The 24,321-nt window shown below is 40.9% G+C and overlaps 1 protein-coding gene across 1 annotated transcript in view; it reads left to right on the forward strand.

The window, feature by feature from the left end:
* Window positions 1-6,380: 6,380 nt before the first annotated feature.
* igf2bp1 (insulin-like growth factor 2 mRNA binding protein 1) overlaps window positions 6,381-24,321 on the forward strand; it is a gene marked incomplete at both ends in the record, with an annotated part of 134,995 nt that continues 117,054 nt past the window's right edge. Inside the window, 2 exon segments of the mRNA XM_084329975.1 lie at window positions 6,381-6,555; window positions 7,803-7,863. Coding sequence (XP_084186101.1) covers window positions 6,381-6,555; window positions 7,803-7,863 — 236 coding nt within the window.

Raw genomic sequence — 24,321 nt, forward strand, 5'->3', positions numbered from 1 at the left:
TGCTTTCGAAAATTATAAATCACCTGCATTATCAGAGAGAGAGAGAGATCGATATTAGAAGACCCTCGTTCAAGGTAAAGAGATTAGATTACCACGATGAGTTCACTGTCGAAAACATTGGTGAATAAAAGGACTGAAATGGAGCGACTTTCTGAGTGTTGCAGTATTTGTCCCTGTTTGAAAGAGCCTGTGTGAACCACAGACCAAGCTAGTTGGTTCATTTCCCCCATGCTGGGCGAACTACCCTCCCTTATTTGGGCATAATGATGCGACACACACACACACACACACACACACACAAGTTCTATAGTCTTCACATTCAGACAGACACAACCTCACCTTGGACACAAGCCGACAGTGGTGGAAAGTAACTTAAGTGTTTTTCCTCGAGTACTGTACTTAAGTAAGACGCTGAGGCTCCTTTAACTATCACTATCAATACTTCTCTTACCTAAGTAGAAGTTTGAATGGAGGACTTTTACTTTGACCAGAGTATTCGTTTATCTGGGTACTTCTACTTGTGCTTAAGGAAAGGAACTGTGCACTTCTTCCATCACTGGAATTGAGTGTGTCCATGGCTTCTTCAGGGCTGGATATGTTATATGTTATATTTCACATGCCTTTTACAGATTATATACCGTTCCTCTGAGTCCTGAAGAAACCTTGTATCTCTGTCGTTGCTATACATGAATGGGATCATGTGGAATTCAATGTAACTATATATGGATAAGATAAGATGTTCCTTTTTGTATGGAACCATGTGTAATTGTATGGAATTTCATGCAATTATGTGGAATTGTATTTGTATGGAATGTTATGGAATTGAATAGAATCATATTGTATGGAATTGAATGTAGTCACTCTCCTTGCCTCGTAACCCTTCACACAGATGTGAAAGGTCAGTAATAGGGAGATCAAACCATGGACCGTATGCGTGTTGCGCTGTGTGTGTCTTTCATACTGTGTGACCTGTCGGCTGTTGAATTCCTGCGCACCAATTTGTCACCGAGACTAATAGACCTGTCTCAAACCCTGCCCCTTTTCTTGATCCTCCAATCACAACTGTCGCTTACCTCGGACAAACCAAGTTTGTCCGAGGTAAGCGACAGTTGTGATTGGAGGATCAAGAAAAGGGGGCAGGGTTTGAGACAGGTCCATTCCTCTAAACGGTCTTCAGGTTTGGCTAATCGTCAGCTGGTCACCTTATAAGCCACGCCCCACTTCTGTTATTGTCTTTTTCATCGACTTTAGCTGAACTTGGTGATAGAAATGCTAGATGCATTTAATTAATGAATTCAATTGAAGGGAGGAAACCCATGCAAACACGGGGAGAACATGCAGAAAGGCCCCCTGCTGGGATTTTGAACCCAGGACCTTCTTTTTGCTGTGTGTGACAACAGTGCTAACCACTGCGCCACCGTAGTGTGGCTCTTCCCAAGCCAAATCAATTATACATCTATGAACACAAAACTGCTGAGCTGAGCTCATTATCAACATAACAAAGATATCTGTGGAGGAACAGACAGTGTTTTTCATTCAAACGTTGAAGGCTATGTCTCTTTCTAGATACATTTAGCTCATAGGAAGTTGAAAGATAAAATCGGCAAGCTGGCAGCGTCCGGGTTGCCTATAGAAACACAAGGTGAATAGTTTCTTGTGTTGTGAAAAGTTGACTCTTCAGAGAAGGTCTTTGTTACAAGTTACTGATTTTATGTGTCATTCATGCTCTGAGGAACCCGGGGATATTAGTTTAAATTTATAGTGGTCACTTGAACCTTGCAACCTGACCTGTGACCCTAGCAGCCCCAGAGAGATCGATATTCACTCACTACAGAGAGAGAGAGAGAGAGGGAGAGTGTCAACAGCCTATATCCAGTGATGCGATGGTAAAACAAAAACAATTAACGCCAGTACATTATCACAATAAAAAATAACAAAACAACAACGCCAATAATCATTAATATTTTATTTAATTTTCTCAAAAGATGCTATTTTCATGTAATTTACATCAATACGATACTACTACTCATCATCAATAAACTAATCTGAATTTCAATAATAGAGTTTTGTCAGTTTAAAAAGATAATCTCCAAAGAGAGTAAACTGAGTTTAGGTGGGTTTACCCTCTACATCCCTGAATGGTAATGAAAAGTTGGATAAACTGAGTTTAGGTGGGTTTACACCCCAATAAACAGTAAACTGTTTATTTTTCTTATATTTTAATATTCAAAATGTATTATATTGTGTATTTCTTCTATTACTCTGCCCATGCCTGTACCCCCCCCCCCCCCCCCCCACACACATGCTGCTATGACGAGTTTACCTCTACATCCCTGAATGGTAATAAAATGGTATTAGGCTGAGTTTGGGTGGGTTTAACTTCTACTACATCCCTAAATGGTAATAAAAAGGTATTAAACTGAGTTTAGGTGGGTTTATCTTCCACTACATCCCTGAATGGTAATAAAAAGTTATTCAATTAAGTGTAGGTGCATGAGTTTATCCTCCACTACATCCCTGAATGGTAATAAAAAGGTATTAAACTGAGTTTAGGTGGGTTTATCTTCCACTACATCCCTGAATGGTAATAAAAGGGTATTAAACTGAGTTTAGGTGAGTTTATCTTCCACTACATCCCTGAATGGTAATAAAAAGGTATTCAATTAAGTTTAGGTGCATGAGTTTATCCTCCACTACATCCCTGAATGGTAATAAAAAGGTATTAAACTGAGTTTAGGTGGGTTTATCTTCCACTACATCCCTGAATGGTAATAAAAGGGTATTAAACTGAGTTTAGGTGAGTTTATCTTCCACTACATCCCTGAATGGTAATAAAAATGTATTCAATTAAGTTTAGGTGCATGAGTTTATCCTCCACTACATCCCTGAATGGTAATAAAAAGGTGATAAACTGTGTTTAGCCTCCACTACATCCCTACCTTTGTATTGGGACAGGGCGCTGAAGAGTATTTTGGCTGTTGGCTCATGTAATGTGGTTTTCACATCAAAGGATGAATGTGAAGCAAAATAACAACAGGACTACATATCAATTGGTCTGTTAAAACAATGACAACAGCAAAAAGACCAACGTCGGCCATTGCTCCTCCTGTAGGCCACGTGGGCCTCATGATGAAAGCAGTGAAACTGCTATGAAAGCATGAATTCAGCAGGGCATGAATGAGATGAACTACAGGCCTAATGATGCCAGTGTTGTGTGTTCCACATTTACCTTGAAGGGTAATTAACTAGCAATGTAAACTAAATGTTTCTATTTCATCTCATGTGTACTATTAGAACAAACATTTTCAATAGTTATGTTTTATTGAGTTCAAAGTTGTATTTTGTTCAAATCTGTCTAGATTATTGAACGACAAAACATGCCTATTATTACTGGACTATAATTAGTGTTGTCATTATTATTAATAAAAGACAGCACCTGTTGATAACAAGGCACGTTGAAGCAAGACGTGGCCTCACTGTTGCACAAACTGAAAGATGCTAATGCTTTGTTATTACCGCTGATTACCGTCTCTCCTGGCGCAACAGCGGATTTCCTCGTGAACGCAAACGAGGGAGAAAATAAACGGTTTGATTTCTAAACACGAACGAAGAGGCGAACTGTGTGGTTTTTCCAGCTTCTAGAGTTTGGTTTACACAATCCTATATGGTTTGGCTCCATTTTGTGCGTCAGGAACCATTTTCCAAAAGAAAAAAAAATACATGCGAGAGGCGCAAGATAGTCTAGTGCCACGTTGCTACATGCGGGTATAGGCGGCCCGCCTTACGAAATAACTATACTAAAATGATCACGGCGGGAAACTGTTGAATCATCTCTGCTGCTCAGTTATGGGACAAGTTGAGAATAAAAGGCGAGAGTTGTAGATAGATGGGCACAGCAGCTCCTCTCCGCTTGGAGAGCTCTGTGTGTTTTGGGGCCTGCTGCCCACTACAGCCAGCGCCTCGGCCACGCAACTGCCTCCATTTTGACTCTTCCATCCAAGCGGCGTGGCGCGGCGTGCTGTGTGGTGCAGCAGGCGAGGACTGCGCCATGCTGCCACTGAGAGAGAGCACCAAGACTGGGTTCTATTAGAAAGCTGCAGTGTGTACTGTGGGGGTATAGTGTATACGGAAGCCGTTTCCCCCCTGCTGATCCCATATAGTGGGCCCACTCTCTTCTGTGTCCCAGCGCGAAAGCCGACTAAAACATTTGCCTAATTAAAAATAAAATGGAATATAGGCGGAGGAGAGATGCGGCCGCGCGCTCTCCTCCAGAGCCTACTATACGAACGTGCGGCATCAACCTCGCTGATACAATGTGTAACAGTTTGGACCCTCTGGGTGGTTGGTGACAGTGTGTCCCCAGGAGCAGAGCGCGGCCCCCGAGACCTTTTGTTCCGAATTGTCCCGCGGTTCACCTGCGCCATAGGTCATTTATGTAACAGCTTTACCACGCGACGCATATTCATAGCGAGGGGGCGGGGCCTGCCGAGGGGGGTGGTGGTGGTATATCCTACACGCAGACTGAATTGATTGATTGATTGAAAACTTTATTAACAGATTGCAGAATGGGTACAGTACAGTACAGCTCAATACACACAATTGTTAAGGGGATGCAGACCAGAGAAAGACTTTCGTCTTGTTTACATCAGGGTCCTGGGTCCCCCATATGACATACATGATGACATACAGATAGACAGTACTGCTACATCTATACATTTATGACATGCCAGATTTGCAAATACAGTACTGTTTGTGATACAAAAATAGTCTAAAAAAGAGAGTATATACATTTGACGTAGAGACGGTGCTGTAGTTTATAAGATAAGATATTCCTTTATTGATCCCCTTGGGGAAATTCAGGCATCATAGCAGCAGGGGGGGGGGGGGGGGGGTTCAGGTACATGGTAATAGTAGAAGACATAACACATGTAATACAATTATAGTACAGTAGAAATTAGAAAAGTAAAAATACATACAAAAATATGTAAACAACATAACAATATAATGAACTCTAATATACGCATATACGAGCAAGTATAGGCAGTGTAATCAAGGTGCAGCAGGAGGGTCTGTCTGTATGCCCTGTCAGTTATATTATGGATTACAATAAATATGGTTACAATGGACACTAGAATCGAAATATATACAGTAAAACACAGGTGCAGTATGCATACTACAGTAGGCTACATATGGCGTGATATACGTCATGTAGTCCGTTATTATTCAAATATACACGTGTGTGTCATAATATGCACCACCACCTATAGCTTAAGGTTATGCAAGGCTGGAGACCTTTAGGCCTTATGTATGATTATGTTTAGTCAATACAAAAAATCTCGTTTCCACGGTTGGTTATGGCTTATGGGTATATTTAGCCACACATCCGCGTCTTAAAGGAAGTCTCCCTCTCCCCCTTCCTTCCAAATGATCCTTGCCTGTACTGTACGAGCAGAAGCGCGGTCGGCGCATGTGTGGGGCGGCTATACATATTGCATAAAAGCCTCTGTGCGCACACGGCACGCTGCGCCCATGCACACACGCAATGTACAGTATAGGGTGCGGATAGCACGGAACAGGGGGCTCGCCTTGCGTGCGCGTCCACACACACACGCACGCGCGCTCTCTCTCTCTCTCTCATCTGGTGAATACCCTCGGATAAGAGGGGGCTGCCCCCCTTCCTCCTCTCTCTCTCTCTCTCTCTAACCTACTCCAAATAGACCACGTGGTTTCCTCTTTGCAAACAAAAAAATATCGTGAATTCGAGTCGGTTGAGGGGCGGCGTCAACCACGGCTGGCAGCGGGGCGGAGAGTATAGCCTACAACTCTGAGAGAGAGAGAGAGAGAGCAGAGAGAGAGAGAGAGAGAGAGAGAGAGAGGAAAACAGTTCTCCCAACCTGATCCCGCCATAGTTTTTCCCACTCCTCCATATACCCACCATCAAACCCACCCCCAGTCCAACCCACCTCCTCCACAGTCAGATAGACAGGCTATAGGCTACTACTCTACTCTGCTGGGGCTTCAAGTCAAGGGATTTTAATTTCTTCATCACTTCTTGTGTTTTTGGATTTAAAGCAAAGATTTCAACATTTAACACCAGCTTTTTTTTTTTTTTTTTTGTTACACTTTTTGAAACCAGCTATTTTTTTTTTAGTTTTACTTCGATTTGGGTTTTTTTTTTCGTTTCGTTTTGAATATCTCTCATCTGCCCTGTGGACATCCAGTGTGGTTTCAAACCCCAGCAGTGATCGAGATCCAACATCAACATCTCGTCGTTTTAGGCTATTACTTACAGAGGATAAAAGTTTTTAGTTGGGCTTTGATTTTTTTTTTTTTGCAATTTTTTTTCGTTTTGGACTTATATAAATACACCCTTTTCCACCATGAACAAGCTATACATTGGAAATCTGAACGAAAACGTGACGGCCGAGGATTTAGTGAAAACATTTGACGACTACAAGATCCCCTATTCCGGACAGTTTCTCATGAAAACCGGCTATGCGTTTGTCGATTGTCCCGACGATCAATGGGCTATGAAGGCTATTGAGACGTTTTCTGGTGAGTGGTGAAGTTTATTGAACGTCCAAGCGACCCCCTCCACCTCTAGGCTAGTTTCATTCATTCAAGGGGGTGGGGGGTGCGCCAGTCACCTAAGTGTCTTTGCTGAAGCATGGGCAGCATACCCTCCCTCTGGAGCCCCTGGCATCCCGTCATGTAGGCTTTCAGACGATTTCGCCTATTTCATTTATTTTCGATATAATGTAAAGGTGTGTGTGTGTGGTGCGTTAAACGCCCAGCAGAAAGCTATACTCAACTTTTGTTAGGGGGAGGGACACGCGTTGTGTAAAACGTATACCCTATTAGTGTAGATCAGAATGCCACCGTGTATTATTTTCCTAATATCTGCACCGTATATCAACGAACATAACTCTTAGAGCACTCGCTCTGAAGCACAATGCATGCGGATTGCAACATAAATGACCGTTGTCCGAAGTACAGCAGCCAGTGCATTGACTGGTATGGGAGCGAGGCACCCCTCCCCCTTTGAGCCGGTATACTATATGGCTAGATATATACCTTCTTCTTATAACGCTGTCTAGTTAAGCAGGCCCCGATATACTTATGGATCATTAGTGATCGGTGATCGTTGCTTTTATTGTTTTGTACACACAACGTGGCCTGAATATCCCCTTTAAAATAACGATCGCACGATTGTGTTGCCTCGCAGCTTTCTGATGCCTATTTTTTCATGATTTCCTATGTGTTACAGCCTAACATGTGACGAGTGTACCATCCACAGCCAAGGTCGTCATGCTAGGCTGAACGCTGCTTTCAAACACACAAGCACACAACTCGAGGGCATGTCAGAATAATGTGTGTGCTATTTCACAATGTATAGAAACAAGCGTTGAGAGGAAACAAACATTTAGACTATATAAGTAGCTAATGTAGGCTACTGTAAATATACTGATATGATCTGAGCATTAGTAGTGTGTGTGTGTGTGTGTGGAAGGATTTAACTAGCAGAGGGAGAAACATTCACACGAGTTGTTACAAAACTCAAGTTTTCTCCCCTGTTAGGCCATGACAGAGTTTTAAGAACCAACTATCTTCTTCTGTAATAACAAATAGTTCAGAATAACACAATACGACGTGTTAAGTCTATAAGCAGTGGGCACTAACTAACATTTTAATTGCCAAAGCAACGACAATACAGTCATTCAATTGTAGACTTACTGCAAGCTATAGGCTACTAAATAGTAAGAAAATGTTTTGAACGCCTGAAACCTTTTTCCCCCTCTCAGGTAAAGTGGAACTTCATGGAAAACGTATTGAGGTCGAACACTCCGTCCCAAAGAAGCAAAGGTATTTAGCAATAACACTTCAATTGTTGCATCTCCCAGTGTAGTAGTATGCCTACTGTACTGGTATGGATTTAAACCGAAAAACACACAGGGCGGTCATATTGGTTTAATTACACACACACGCACTACACCTATATGTCTGTTGTGTGTGCCAGGGGGCTGGGTCCATATACCACTGTTCTAAACCACTAAAACTACTTTGAAACGGTTTAAAATTCTCACGTATTATTGAATGACATGACTGTGTGCTGGGACCTAAATGTTGTCGCCTGACGCCTGCTGTTCTTGAGGGGAATGGGATTAATGGTGCCTCAATCAGATACTGGTAGCAGTGGGCTACTGTCGAGGTTAGCCATACATCTCCTGTTGAAACAAGGATTGTCCATTCATTCATTCAAGGCGAGAGGGGGGGGGGGGCTGTATTAAGTACTGGGGGATACGAATATTGTTTGCAACGTCATCACATTATTAGCACATGTTCTGATAGCTCGTGCAGGCTAGGTCATATGCCTAAGTCGTATAGGCCTTCCTGTATAATGCACTACTACAGTTATTTATTATTTGCCGGTTTGACTAGAAAAAGCTACTATTTGGACGCCTCGTTTTATAACGTCAGGAATGACATGTTGATGAAATGTTCAATGGTTGTTGTGTTTGGTGTGTATTTCGTGTGTTTGTAGGCATTTGCGCTTTGCATGCTGGCGAAATTGATTTTCAGCGCCTATGTATGTGTAACTGCTATGATTTGGTTTACATTTGGCAACAATTGACTGTGAGGAAGCCTATTGTTTTTTGTTGTTGTTCTGGTTTGAGTAAAGTTGATTGGAATTAAAGATTTTACTTTGCTGATTTCGTATGCAGCCAACACGCTGTTCTGGCGGCGTCATGGATGGGTGTACGGAAATGCTGGATAAATAGATCCAATCCTTTTTTTTTTTTTTTATTATTATTATTTATCCGAAATAATTACCTGTATACGTGTGTGCGTTGTTTAGTTTAATTTTATTTATCTCCAAAAAGGCTTGATTATTCTGTTGTTTAAAGTGACATGTGAGGTTATTACCTATAGTATACATTGGCATTATTTACACTGCCTCTGTCGGCAGTGTGGTGTGGATTTCAGAAGGGCAAACAATTTTTTTCCACATTTAATCGTTAGTGCTGAGAAATACCATTAAAATTCCCCTATGGCTGTAACGCATTTTGATGGGGCAATTTAATTTGGGTTTTGGACGTGTGTTTTTTTTTGTTCAATTGAAATAGGCCAACGAAACAAAATGGAGTGCGCTGTTGTGCTTCCCCCTCCCATCCAATGAGCTTGACTTGACCTGGTTTTAAACAGAGTATGGGGGAATTTGCCTATAGAACATCAGTCATGGCTGTAACCTTTGGCACAGATACGAGGTGAGCTGAACGCACACGCGCGTAATTCTCACTGTTCCGCCATTTGAGTAACGTTACATGTATGAGAGCGCGCGCCCCCACCGTGAGTCAAAATGAAGGCCTGGGCAAAGATGTCACAAACTGGATGATTTTACGATTTAAAATAAATTTCCACCACTTCGGAATATATATTCCCCACAGGTATACGTGGTTTCTGGTGTATTTTTTTTTAATATATGCCGTGTTTACACTTCGGCTATATGGATGCAAAACGATATGTTCCAATGGTGTATTGCTGGAATACTTCAGTAGTTTAGACCAAATGAAAATAAATGCAATATACAAGGAAAAGCTGCAGCCTATCCATTTTTAAATGCAGAAAGAGATCAACAAATAGGCAGTAAGCTATTTCAACAACCATCAAATGGCCATAGGCTTATAGGGCCCATTTAATAACATACCTTTATTTATGAGAAAAATGTCTAAGGTTTTGACCAAGACTATACTCTCATAACCTAAGAGCCACAGTGATAAAATTGAGGGGCCACCTGCGTTGGGCTCCATTAGAGGGTCAGAGAGGCCTACTATGGCTCTACTCAACAACACTATGGCCTATCATGGCTCTATACTCAACACTAGGGGGCTGAGACCATGGCGCTATACAAATAGGGACATACCTTGGTTCTATACTCAACTACAATAGGGACCTTCCTTAGTTCTATACTCAACTACAATAGGGACCTACCTTGATTCTATACTTAACTATAGGGACCTTAGTTCTATACTCAACTAGGGACCTACCTTGGTTCTACTCAACTACAATAGGGACCTATCTTGATTCTACTTAACTATAGGGACCTACCTTAGTTCTATACTCAACTACAATAGGGACCTAACTTGGTTCTATAATTAACTACAATATGGACCTACCTTGATTCTACTTAACTATAGGGACCTACCTTAGTTCTATACTCAACTACAATAGGGACCTAACTTGGTTCTATAATTAACTATATGGACCTACCTTGATTATACTTAACTATAGGGACCTACCTTGATTCTACTTAACTATAGGGACCTACCTTAGTTCTATACTCAACTACAATAGGGACCTACCTTGGTTCTATAATTAACTACAATATGGACCTACCGGTTCTATACTCAATAACCTTGGTTTTATACTCAACTGCACTATAGGGACCTATGGCTCTTATCAACATCACAGGGGCTGGTAGGCCTACGTGGCTATAGACTCAAGAACACGTGGTCATCCCAAATAGTTCTATTAGGTCGCCCCACGAAAGGCAAGTCACACCACGTCATTTGGAGTGGGGGTGAAGGGGGGGGGGGGGGCAACTGAATGAATGGACAAGACTCATAGAACTATATAAAGACTACAGGATGTTATTTTTTCACCATGACGTATGCTGTTTAGTGAGAGGCTAACACTCTGTGACACCTATCTTTATTAAAAAAAAAAAAAAAAATGTATAGCTTATATGTTGAAAAATTAGGTTCAGCAGCCAGGATGTAGCCTAGATTAAAATGTAAATGTTTTTGGAAATCCCCATCTTAAAAAAATGGAGCTCTTGCTCAGCCATAAAGCCACATTTGGAGAATTATGAAATCATTTAGTATGTTTAAATAATTCCTTGATATTATAAATTCTGTACATGGTTTGTGTTTTCTTAACCCACAATTATTTAATTATTTTGGAAATTCTAAAAACACCACCAGGTGTAAAATCACAACGTATTGTATCTATAAACATGAATGTTTAATTGAGCGCATGGCTCAGAGCTTCTTTGGCTTTGATGCGAAGCCCATGCCTCCGTGGTCCTTTGATGAAAGAAATAATAATTAGAAAAAAGTAGTCATTTTACGATGTATATAGCAGAGGCTTCAGAAGACGGAGCAGGCTCATGAAGCTGGGAGAGGCCACGTGATTTAATTTCATTGTAAAACACCAGCTAATTGTTCCATTTCATTCGGTTCTGCCCAGAAAACACTCCATGTGACAAGAAAGTTATTGTTAGTCACTTTAAATTCAGCTAAATGACTAGTTTCAACTTTTCAAGGCTGTTTTCGCTCCAGAGCACATTGTGTGTGTGTGTGTGTGTGCGTGTGCGCGTGCGTGCATGTGTGTATTATTTATTATTATAGTAGCAGAGTTTTTGAGAGAATCAGTGCGGGCGGGGGGAGCGCTCATCCGTGCTCTGATTGGAAGAAGGCGAGTGAGAGAGATCGAGGGAGAGAGAGGGGGAGAGCAAAAGAACGAGAGAGAGAGAGAGAGAATAGCCTAGCCTACTAGAGCGAGCGTGTCCGGTGATGGAGATGGCCAGCAACATTATTTTTTATTGTGTTTGATCGCTTAGATTGGCTATTTAGCTTGTAACCAAGTCTGTCAACAAACACAGCTGGCTCCAAAACAGTATTGGATATTTGGTCAACAAGCACACAGTCTAACTAACTTAGGACCAGCCCAAACTAATTGGATATTTCAACTTTTCTATTTCGGGAAAGGCATCAGTTATACTCTCTCCTTTCTTCTTCATTATGCCTAATACATTGCCTAATGTATTAGTCGTCTTTTTCTCAATTTCATTTGAATTTCAATCTTTCTTATCTTTTTGCTTTTGGGTATCATAATATGATCAGATGATGTCTATCTGAGTTTTGATCATGTACATTAAAAAAAAATAAAAAATACATGTATATTTTGGGATGGTATACATTAATTGGGACAATTCAAATATGATTTGGGACATTTTGGGACGGTGGTGATAATGAGCACTGTATGTGTATGAGGGTGTGTGTGCGTGCATGTGTTGCACCCATGAATCACACCAGACTCAGGATGAATATAAGAAAAGTTTTATTCTGAAAGAATAAATGAAAATCAACAGTGAGTTGGCTGGCCTTCAGTGGCTGTACTTAATTCTATGGGTGTAACTGCCATATTACTGATCTGGCTTAGAACAATGTAGGCTACAATAGCAACAATCACAGTATCCCAAAATAATAATACATTTTCTAATTAATTCCATTTAAAATAAAAATAGATTACAATAAATGTAAGTATTACAAATTAAACTCATTATTTTCTATAGGTTTACTAAAACCATGCCCTGTGCTCCGTTTGTTTATAATTCCAGCAGCCCATACATGAATGTTTAGCGTTGCTATGGCAACAAGTGACAGCTGACGTTAGCTAGCCGGTTAGCTTAGCTTAATCGTCTGAACAACAATCGCACACATAAAAATTACAATTCAGCATATTTAAACAAAATCAACAACAACTACCAACAGTCATAGTCCTTAACCCTTTTCACTACCAAACTACAGAAGGTTAACCTTTCACTACCACACTACAGACGGTTAACCTGTGGTAGTGAAAGGGTTAACCTTCTGTAGTGTGGTTGTGGAAGGGTTAACCCTTTGTCGTGTCACAGTGAAAGGGTTAACCCTTTGGTAGTGTGGTAATGAAAGGGTTAAGACCCTATAGCTAATGTGTTGTCACAGGTTAGATTGTCAAAATGAGAAAAACAGCTTCAATCCCTGAGGAGCTACGTTAGCATTAGTGATGGTTGCGTCCACTATACTATGCAGTGTTACCTAGCATTATAGTCCCCTCAAACAATCTAACAAAGTACAATACAAACAATAGAAACAAACAAACTATTAAGGATACACTAACATATTAAAGTGCTTAGGTGACATTTACCCACCTAAAAGAATAAATGAAAATATGGCTGGTCTTCAGTGGTTTACTTTATTCTCTGGTGTAAATGCCAACTGAAGAACGCAGCGCAAGCCCACAGTTTATATACCGGTAACCACAATTGCACTCCTTTTTACTCAAATCAGAAATGCATAAGAATCGTTGTATCTGTAAACATACAAAATAAATAAATATATACTGTATATAAAATAATAACATAAAGTGAGTGGGCAAATACACAAAAATAACCTATATGCCACGTGTGTGTGTGTGTGTGTGTGTGTGTGTGTGTGTGTGTGTGTGTGTGTCGGTAGCTGCAGCCTACTGTACCTGTGAGATTAGACAGTAGTAGTTTGGGTTTGTTGAGTGCTCTTGTCTTTATAAGGTCAGTGTGTATAATTATCTAAACAACTCATGCAGGCCGTCTGGTTGAATTGACGGGGACCATATCTGTAATTGTTTCTAATATAACTATATAATCCATAATTATCTTTGAATCTTTTTCAAAGCCATGCTGATGGTGAATGCATAAACGGGCAAATAACATTTAAAGTTTTTTAGACATTGTTTAAAAAAAATATATATATATATAATATATATATATATAAGCTATTCCAAACTTCCCTTCCCTTCTTTCTTTCTATTGTATTATTATAATATATATTTTTTTTTTATTATAATTATTTTTAGAATTGCCTAACACTCTTCATTGAAACAATTGAATGCCACTCACTGCAAGATAACAAGCTGGCCTTTTGGCTAGTGGTCCTCATTGATTTGAATTTGGAATGCTAACAATGCTAAGATGTCCGTCATTGTGATGAGAAGAGACATGTTAGAGTAAATCCTCAGTGGCTCAGTGGTACGGCATGCTAACACCAGGCCAGGGGTTCAATTTCCACTGGGAACATCCATTATATATACACCTGCACAGGCCTGAAAAGTGCTTTAGATAAAACATAAATAATAATTTACCAAATGGAATATAGGTAGTTGCATGTAAAATACAACATGTTCAAAGTATTTCATAACAAAAAAAAAATATATATATATATCATTCTATCCTCAAAAACATTTATACTTTGAAAACCAATGCCCTACGATGATCCGGTAAGGTTAATACTATCCCCAAATGTGCTTTATTTATGCAAATTACCGCCTTGCAAGAACAGGTGTCACTTCTTTTAAAAGGTGTGATAGGAGGTAGCTAGAATCCTCGCAGGCGGGGGGAGGTTTTCAGGAAGGCCTGCAGGAGTGACGAAGGAGCGGAGAGAGGGGAGGGGGGGGGGGGGGGGGGTAACCAGAAAAGGGAAAAAATGAGAATAAGAGGTGTGTTTGCACATGTGTGCGTGTGTGTGTGAGAGAGAGTAGGAGAGATAGTGAGCGAGAGAGAGGGGGATATGTTAAAGAAAGAGAGAGGGGTGGGGTGAGAGAGGGGGTCTTCAGAGGGAGAGAACTCTCTTCTATTGTGCACACAGCCCACCCCCCTCCCCCCACCTCCCTTACATAACAGTGTGGACTGACTGCAAAGGAGCATGTATGTATGTGGGGACAGTGTAGTGTATGTTCGTATAGGGTCTACATTACACTGTAATATGCTGTGTGTTCTTATAGGGTCTACATTACACTGTAATATAGTGTGTGTTCTTATATGGACTACATTGCACTGTAATATGGTGTGTGTTCTTATGTCGAGACTACATTACACTGTATGGTGTGTGTTCTTCTTATAGGGTCTACATTACACTGTAATATGCTGTGTGTTCTTATAGGGTCTACATTGCGCTGTAATATGGTGTGTGTTCTTATGTAGAGACTACATTACACTGTATGGTGTGTGTTCTTATGTAGAGACTACATTACACTGTATGGTGTGTGTTCTTATGTAGAGACTGCATTACACTGTAATATAGTGTGTGTTCTTATGTAGAGACTACATTACACTGTATGGTGTGTGTTATTATGTAGAGACTGCATTACACTGTAATATGGTGTGTGTTCTTATGTAGAGACTGCATTACACTGTAATATAGTGTGTGTTCTTATGTAGAGACTGCATTACACTGTAATATAGTGTGTGTTCTTATGTAGAGACTTCATTACACTGTAATATAGTTGTGTTCTTATGTAGAGACTGCATTACACTGTAATATAGTGTGTGTTCTCAATATGTAGAGACTGAATTACACTGTAATATGGTGTGTTTTCTTATGTAGAGACTGCATTACACTGTGATATGGTGTGTGTTCTTATGTAGAGACTACATTACACTGTGATATGGTGTGTGTTCTTATGTAGAGACTACATTACACTGTGATATGGTGTGTTTTCTTATGTAGAGGCTGCATTACTACATTACACTGTAATATGGTGTGTGTTCTCTAAGATACTACATTACACTGTAATATGGTGTGTGTGTGTGTGTTCTTGTATGTGTATTATGGGTTCGGATCAGGCATATCTGATCTGAACAGTCACAAGAAGGGGCAAGGGACAAAATGTAACATGCGGGTGGTGGGGCAGGGGCCAAATAATGTCACTGAACATTGATCATTTAATAAATGTAACAAGTTAATAGTTGTATCTCTTCTCGGCTAGTTAAAGAGCCAGTGCAATAAGGGTGATTCAGTCAGAAAAAGAGTATTGTGTGGAATGTTGATGTCAGATAGAAGTGTAATTCTTTCAGCTTCAGATGTAATCATTTGATTTGTTCTACTTGTTTTAGTGCACTCGCTCTGAGCACAGCCAACTCTCAGTATGGTAAGGGAGTCGTGGCCCTCTGTTCAGTGAAAGGATGTGCTAGCAGGTCATACATAAATTGTCAAGAGTTGCTGTGGATCTTGAAACACTAAAAATAACTAAATTGTAGCAACCTTGTTTAATTACTTGTTTGTGGACTAGCTATCTGATATCCTTTACGATTACTGACAACTGACAGACTGACTGATGGGCCAATCAGGGTACCCTGAGTAGATCTTCAGGGAAGCAGATTGGATATCTGAAATGGCTTGATTCTGTTGATATCCAGGAGATCAAGATCAAAGGGCTTTAGTCATAATTTTCGCAACAATTCTACCAACAACATACCTTCTGTAAAAGTACGCAAAGAGATTGAAAACTTGACAGAATCTTTAAATCCCATCAACATAATCCAAACAGAACATCTAATACTTCTCTGTAACTCTTTGGAAGGCCAACATGAATGGGTAGCCCTGGTTTAGAGAGTGTGTGTGTGTGTGTGTGTGTGTGTGTGTGTGTGTGTGTGTGTGTGTGTGTGTGTGCGCATGAGCACATGAGTGCTCATGAGTGTGTGAGATTGAGCATGTCGGTGTTAGTACATGTGTGTGTATATTTTTATGTATCTGTATTTGTATGTATGTGTGTGTGTTTTAGGGTATTTGTGTGTGTGTGTACGTACATGGTAAATGGTAAATGGCTGCTTTTTTATATAGAGCTTTTATCCAAAGCGCTTTACAATTTGTTACTCACATTTTACCCATTCACTTACACATTCACACACCGACGGCGGCGGAGGCAACCATGCAAGGTGCCAACCTGCTCATCGAGAGCAATTAGGGGTTAAGTGTCTTGCTCAAGGACACATTGACATGCTGCCTGGGAGGAGCGGGAATTGAACCGGGAACCTCCGGATTGCCAGATGACTGCTCTACCTCCCGAGCCACTGTCGCCCCGTACATATGTTGTATTTGTATGAAAATCCTGAGGGGAAAATATAAGAACATTTTAGAAACACTGAATACACACCCTGGTCTTTATTCCCTCTCAAGTCTTTGATGCAAGTCTGTTGGTGTCATTCCACCCAGGCCGCTTTGTACAACTTAGGAGTATTGTGCTTGGCTTCCTTTGTGAGGGCTGGGATATATTGTGCATGTGTGTGTGTTGTAGTGCTTACAGTACAAGGATGTGTGTGTACGTGTACTTGTATGTGTCTGTGTATGTCTATTTACGTACATATAAACATATCCTTACACTCTAAGCACTACACCACACACACGCACACACACACACACACACACACACACACACACAGACACACACATGCGCACACACACACACACACACACACACACACACACACACACACACACACACACACACACACACACACACACATAATATCCCAACCCTCATAAAGGAGGCCAAGCACAATGAAGTCGTACAAAGCAGTTGGGGGTGGAATGATGATGACACATTTTTAGAACCATATGAATTTTGTTTTAGTTCACAATTCCGTTTCATCTTTTCATTCTTTATGCATAAAATGTATTAATACTGCAGAGCTCTAATGATAAATCATATACATTACACAGCGTCTATACCGTTTTACATTTCAATAGACTTAATTCACTTTATAGTACAGGGCTTTGCTCATAGGTGACTTCAACTTGTAAAAAAATGTGTATGTGTGTGTGTGTGACGGAGAGAGAGGGCGGGGAGGGGGAGAGAGAGAAAGATAGAGAGAGAGAGAGAAAAACATCACACTCATCATCATCATCATGAAAGACGGAGAGATGGACGGATAGATAGATAGATAGATAGATAGATAGATAGATAGATAGATAGATAGACGGACGGACGGACGGACGGACGGACGGACGGACGGACGGACGGACGGACGGACGGACGGATAGATAGATAGATAGATAGATAGATAGATAGATAGATAGATAGTTGTTGCTTTCTGGAAATTCAGGAAGTTAAAACTTTAGAAACACCACTTAAAGAAACCAAGTAGTAAAAACAAGAGGCACAATACACACTAATGTAATTATACAGACTCATGATTAATGGACTCAAAGGGTTTTTAGCCGCTGTTGTTTTTGTGTTTGGAAATATCTGGAAGTGATCATCTGCCTGTTGAGATGCGTTCATAACAATCTGAGTAAATAACTCAATGTCATGTAGGAACATCTATGAAAATCATTTCCACTTCTTATTGTTTTCACGCTGATGCCAGAAGAGCTCTTTTGGAATGAATGAGATTTGTCGTTGTAACATGAGAGTCAGTGATGCAGGTCTTCCCACCTCTGCCTTGTATCCATTAAAGATGGCGGTGACGTGAATGAGGTGAATTTGCTTGTTTACTTCTCAAATATTTGACTCAGCCTAGCTATTGGCCCCGCCCCTTTGCCCCCCCCTCAGCCAATCACATCAGTTAACACAGTGGTGGGAAAGGTTCTGCAGTGCCCCCCCCCCCTCTCTCTGGCTCCAGAAGTATCAACTCTATGGTCACGGTCTCTATGGTCACGTGAACATTTCAATTAGTGACAATAATTTTCATTAAGCTACATTGAAATGCACAGCTCTTTGAGATCATGAAGCAGTTGGATAGATTCAATATTCATTAATTCATTAAAACCTTTATTTAATGGTGGAATTGGTATTGCACTTTGTTTAAATTTGTTAAAAAATTTATTAGAAGAGTTTAGTAAAGAAATGTACTGTGGATTTCTCCTGACCTGAGGCGTGGCCAGCAGTAGCAACCCACTCAAGTCCAACCCACACATCAGACCAAAACTAAGTGCAGTAGCAAGTGCAGGCTCTTTTGCCTATAGCAGGGGTTCTCAAACTTTTTTATACCACAACCCCATTTTATTTTTGGATATTTTTTTGGCGACCCCACGTATAGCGTAATTTCAACGTGGAATTAAGGAATATCAAAATAAAAGCATGTTGTTGCACTTGATCATGCATATTTATTAGAAAATGTTATCAATACACATTTATAAAACGAGGCATATTTAGCTAAAATATGTTGCAAAAAAATAAATAATTGCTATATTTTTTATTTATTTTGTTTATACTTGCCACTGTCACCTGTGTCGCCACCCGTTTGAGAACCGCTGGCCTATAGAGATCGCTGTTTGACGCCATTACGGATTCTACCTTTAAGTCGCAGAGCCATATTAATTAAGGGTAGGTCTTTATTTGCAAAGGTGCTGAGATTACATTAGGCAGGAGAGAAGTTCAATGAAATAAGATTTAATTAAATACATTCAGAAAATAAGAAGTATACAATATAAAATGAGTTGGAGCTCCCACGTTGTCTAATATAGTAACTCTTAATAATTTATTTTCCTGGTTTCAACCAAGGAAACTTTATTAAAAGAAGGAATCAGTGTCACGTCACTGTGTAGTGCGTGAACACACATTGGTGCCAAGTGTGGAAGCTTTCAGTTTGGCCGACATTGAGTTTGGGATCAACCATCTCCTCGTTAATGACCTTTCATTTGAACAGGTTATTACCTCGGATGTCAGAATCATCAGCAATTTGTTGCATTGTTAACTAGCTAAGGTTTGATGTATTGGTTGATGTATATTTCCTCAGATAGCTTGTATATTTAGTTACTATTTAGCTTATCCATGCATCTCGCATATCCATGCATCTTTAATAGAACTGGCACCAAAGTCTGGCACAGCATAGAACCGTGTCTTTCAGAGTAAAAGTATTGTAGCTAATGCAAAATTACACTCATTACAATCAATGTAGAGACAATACTTCAGAGGCCTGTGGCAATCTATTCTGAGGTGTGTGTGTATGTGTGTGTTTTATGACTTCATCATCTGTATGTATTAGCTGATGGGTGAGCATAGAAAAATAAGTTTAAAAAAAGGATACTCAAGTTGTAATTTGTGTGTAAAAAGATGTGCTTAAATATATTATCCATACCAAAATTGCACATAAATAATCAATTTAGTAAAGTACAACTTAAGTTTGGTTAACATCTCCGTTTTTTTGTACTTAGAGTACGCTTACAGCACATTAGTGACAACGATCAAACTAAACATGTGCTTTGAATTACTTTACATAAAAAAGTACCAAAAATACATTGCAAGTATACGCTCAGAAAGTACAAATGAGTAGAAATATACATTTCAGTACTGAAAAATATACACATTTAGTCTTGGGCAACGTTTTGTGGCTGCTGTCCAACAGGCTTTCAGAAACACACACACAGGGTACGTTCTCTCTATGGGCTCTGTTCTCTGCCTATCTACGTCAGGGGTCAGGGGTCAGCGACCTTAGGCACGCATGCCACCACTGGCATGCGGCTGCTTAACCAATGGCACACTAGCAATATAAAGTGTGCAAGAGAGGAACCTTTATGGATCATTTAAACTGCCCTGTTATCCGCATGCCAAATCACCTCTTTCACAGTCATTGGCCTGTTATTTATAGTAGTTTGATTGATATATAAAAAATTATCAGGGTCAGAGCCAATCAGAGGCAGAGTAGGGGCGGGTCTTCGCAGAATGTGGGTTGGGGGGGGAAATAATGCTGCCGGAGTAGCTCGGTAGACAATGGCCTGTTAGCTAAGAAAACTAAAGTAAAGTTTCGGGCATTCCAGCCCTCGTGGACAGAAGAGAGGGGCTCCGTGTTTCAGAGGGGCCGTGCCGTGTGTGCTTTAAATATCTTGAACATCATCAAGTGTTAAATGGCATTTTGAGACCAAACAGAAAACCTTTGAGGCAGACGAGGCTGAATCCATCAAACGTGTCCAGGTGTGGGAAGCAAGCAAACAAAGTCTTGGCCGCTGCTAAAAACCATGCTGCTACCGAGGCAAGCGACCACGTTGCTCATTGCACTGTGAAACGTGGAAATCCATTTACTGGTGGGGAATATATTAAGGAGGAGGCTTTCCTCTGTTAACTCAGTGGTCTTGTTTGATGGCTTACCAAGCAAAGATACAATAAAATCATGTCAGCCAGAACCTATGGTACACTGCTTAACAAGGACATGTATAAATGGCTTGACATGTCATTCATGTTTTCTGTTGTTTACACTCCTGTTAAACTACTTTTAATTAGTTTATCCTTTTATTTAACCTTTATTTAACCAGGCAGGTCAATTAAGAACAAATTCTTATTTTAAAGTTATTATTATTATTTAAAATGACGAGAGGACAAAATGACCTTTCAAAGGGTAACAGGGAAAGGGGACAAAATATAGAAATATAGAGTGCTGCTACCCCTAAACTACCACACATATGTACTGTAGCTGAGGGGTACAATTCCCTGACTGTATTGTTAGATATGATATTTAATACCACTACCTCATGTACTTTAACTTCTGGCCACCCAGTACAAGATATAAGTATGATGAACACTTTCCCACCTGATGAAACGAACCAACACAAATGGACCAAATCGAATATTTAATACAGCAAAGGGTGTACACAATATTCACTTAATTACATTTATGATTTGAAATGTTAAGTATGCACTTTTATGGCAAATGAGTATTCGTAGGTAAATCAACATTGAATGTCCAATCTCTGGTTGCGCAGGGAGTAAGTATACAACCTGGAATATTTAGGAAACGATAGCGATAGTACTTAAATAATTATAGCTGGATACACTAAGGGGGGGGGGGGGGGGTCCCGCTGGTTGTAAGACAGTAGGAGGGGGGGGTTAGAGAAGTCGCTGGCGGTATCCCATCTGGCCGACGGTGTCTTGGGAGAATCCAAAGTCTTAGACCCAGTGCCCACAGAACCTGGGGCCGTAGACGAACACAGCTGGACCCTCTGTGGAACGGTATCTGCCGGTCCACAACGGAGAGACGTGGTGCGACCTCACGTGTAGAGCACCGCCTCACCTGTAGTCCTCTCCGGGGGGTAATTCCAACACTCGACAGTGTTGGCCTTTATCCATGGAATAATCAAAGCACATAAAGCATAATCCAAGAGCCGTGGAAGGCTCGCCGTCGTCGGGTAGAGTAATCCAATATACAGGTCCAGTCGCTCTTGACCCGGAGCTCCTCGGATGCAATCACCACTAGGGGTCTGACCAGCCTGGATAAGCGTCCAGATAACGTCAGGAACGATGGGGGTACTGATAACTGTAGAACTCGAACCGAACGATGCACCATACATAAATAGACTATTATTAGCTTAATAGAATACGTCCAACTCGACGGTATGGTGCCAAACTATGACCATTCAACTATTAATCTACACGATATCTCAATGCCTATTCTGGGCCAAGTAGGCCCTACTACACCGCACGTGCTTCGTGGGGAGGCTTTTGCGTCTGTCACTCTGTTGGAGGGTAAAGAACTGGACTAAAAGAAAGTTCTACTTTACGAGCGTCATATATATATGCGCTATGATGAACAAATAGTACCACACGTATTTCGCCCGGCATATTACTGCGCGGAACCGGGGGCTGCCTCGACATGTTAGGCGGCACGATTGAACTTGAACCTAGGGGTATGGCAACCTGGCGCCAGGTTCTAGTCCAATGGTAGAATGAAACTATTATGGGCTGTTTAGTAGAAACGGGGATATTCAATGCATATTGTACAAGGAATATACAGGGGATATCAAACGATATACAAATACAATTAAATATATATATATAAATAAATATACATATTCGGTTTAATCTGATCCTTCACAACATGTACTGTAAATATACAGAGTGCTGCTACCCCTAAACTACCACACATATGTACTGTAAATATACAGAGTGCTGCTACCCCTAAACTACCACACATATGTACTGTAAATATACAGAGTGCTGCTACCCCTAAACTACCACACATATGTACTGTAAATATACAGAGTGCTGCTACCCCTAAACTACCACATATATGTAAATAGAATACGGTAGATTTGATACGATGGTGTTCATGCAGCCAATGAGGCAGTTCTTTTAAAAAACACAATTTACACCAGTCATCACCTCTCATTGATCATTACTCCTCTCCATACCGTTACTACGGCGCCACAGTGGAGGAAAACACTTCTTTGTCATCTTTTGTCTTTTGGTGGCGTGATTTTATTTGCCTATAAATGCTCTTTTATTAAAATAGTCACACTGCTGGATTCCATCTGTCACAAAGCTAGGCTAGAAGCGTTCTAGTAGTGTTCTAGCAGCATTCTAGCAGCATTCTAGCAACATTCTAGCAGCGTTCTAGCAACATTCTAGCAGCGTTCTAACAGCGTACAAGCAGCATTCTAGCAGCGTTCTAACAGCGTTCTAGCAGCGTTCTAGCAACGTTCTAGCAGCGTTCTAGCCGCGTTCTAGCAACGTTCTAGCAGCGTTCTAACAGCGTACAAGCAGCATTCTAGCAGCGTTCTAACAGCGTTCTAGCAGCGTTCTAGCAGCGTTCTAGCCTCGTTCTAGCAACACTCTAGCAGCATTCTAGCAGCATTCTATCAGCATTCTAGTAGCATTCTAGCAGCGTTCTAACAGCGTTCTAGCAGCGTTCTAGCAGCGTTCTAGCAGCGTTCTAGCCTCGTTCTAGCAGCATTCTAGCAACATTCTAGCAGCGTTCTAACAGCGTTCTAGCAGCGTTCTAGCAACGTTCTAGCAGCGTTCTAGCCGCGTTCTAGCAACGTTCTAGCAGCGTTCTAACAGCGTACAAGCAGCATTCTAGCAGCGTTCTAACAGCGTTCTAGCAGCGTTCTAGCAGCGTTCTAGCAGCGTTCTAGCCTCGTTCTAGCAACACTCTAGCAGCTTTCAAGCAGCATTCTAGCAGCGTTCTAACAGCGTTCTAGCAGCGTTCTAGCAGCGTTCTAGCAGCGTTCTAGCAGCGTTCTAGCAGCATTCTAGCAGCATTCTAGTAGCATTCTAGCAGCGTTCTAACAGCGTTCTAGCAGCGTTCTAGCCTCGTTCTAGCAACACTCTAGCAGCGTTCTAGCAGCGTTCTAGCAGCGTTCTAGCCTCGTTCTAGCAACACTCTAGCAGCGTTCTAGCCTCGTTCTAGCAACACTCTAGCAGCTTTCAAGCAGCATTCTAACAGCGTTCTAGCAGCGTTCTAGCAGCATTCTAGCAGCGTTCTAGCAGCATTCTAGCAGCGTTCTAGTAGCATTCTAGCAGCGTTCTAGTAGCATTCTAGCAGCGTTGTTCTAGTGGCGTACTAGCTAGCGTGCAGCAAACACAATCCCGCAGGGTACACATTCTGCATACATTTTCTTCATAAATAATAGATCATATTTTCATTAAAGGGATCACGAATATGTTCCCTCTGGAATTCGGATTTGATGAGAGTTTTGAGAGAGATATGTTGCTTGTTAAAAATAGCCCAGTCCAGTCACAATGAGTATGATGGTCAGTGTCAAGAGATGTCAATGAAGACGGCCACGGAGACACAAATTAGGGACGTTTTGAGGTGTAATCTCACATTTCTAGTAGATTAGTACACATTATGGTAAGCAGTACCAAAATACTGCAAGGTAGATGAAAATGGTATGTTTTTTCACTTTTGAGGAAACAGTGCAAAATAAAACATTGGTGGTTGTTGGTTACAGAGAGGTCATCGTTTTATAGTGTTTTATTTTATCACTGCTAATTAAGCTGTAGTACAGAAGTAGCAGGCCAAAACTACAG

The sequence above is a fragment of the Notolepis coatsorum genome (genome assembly GCF_963971535.1).
Source record: "Notolepis coatsorum genome assembly, chromosome: 14".
Taxonomy (NCBI): domain Eukaryota; kingdom Metazoa; phylum Chordata; class Actinopteri; order Aulopiformes; family Paralepididae; genus Notolepis; species Notolepis coatsorum.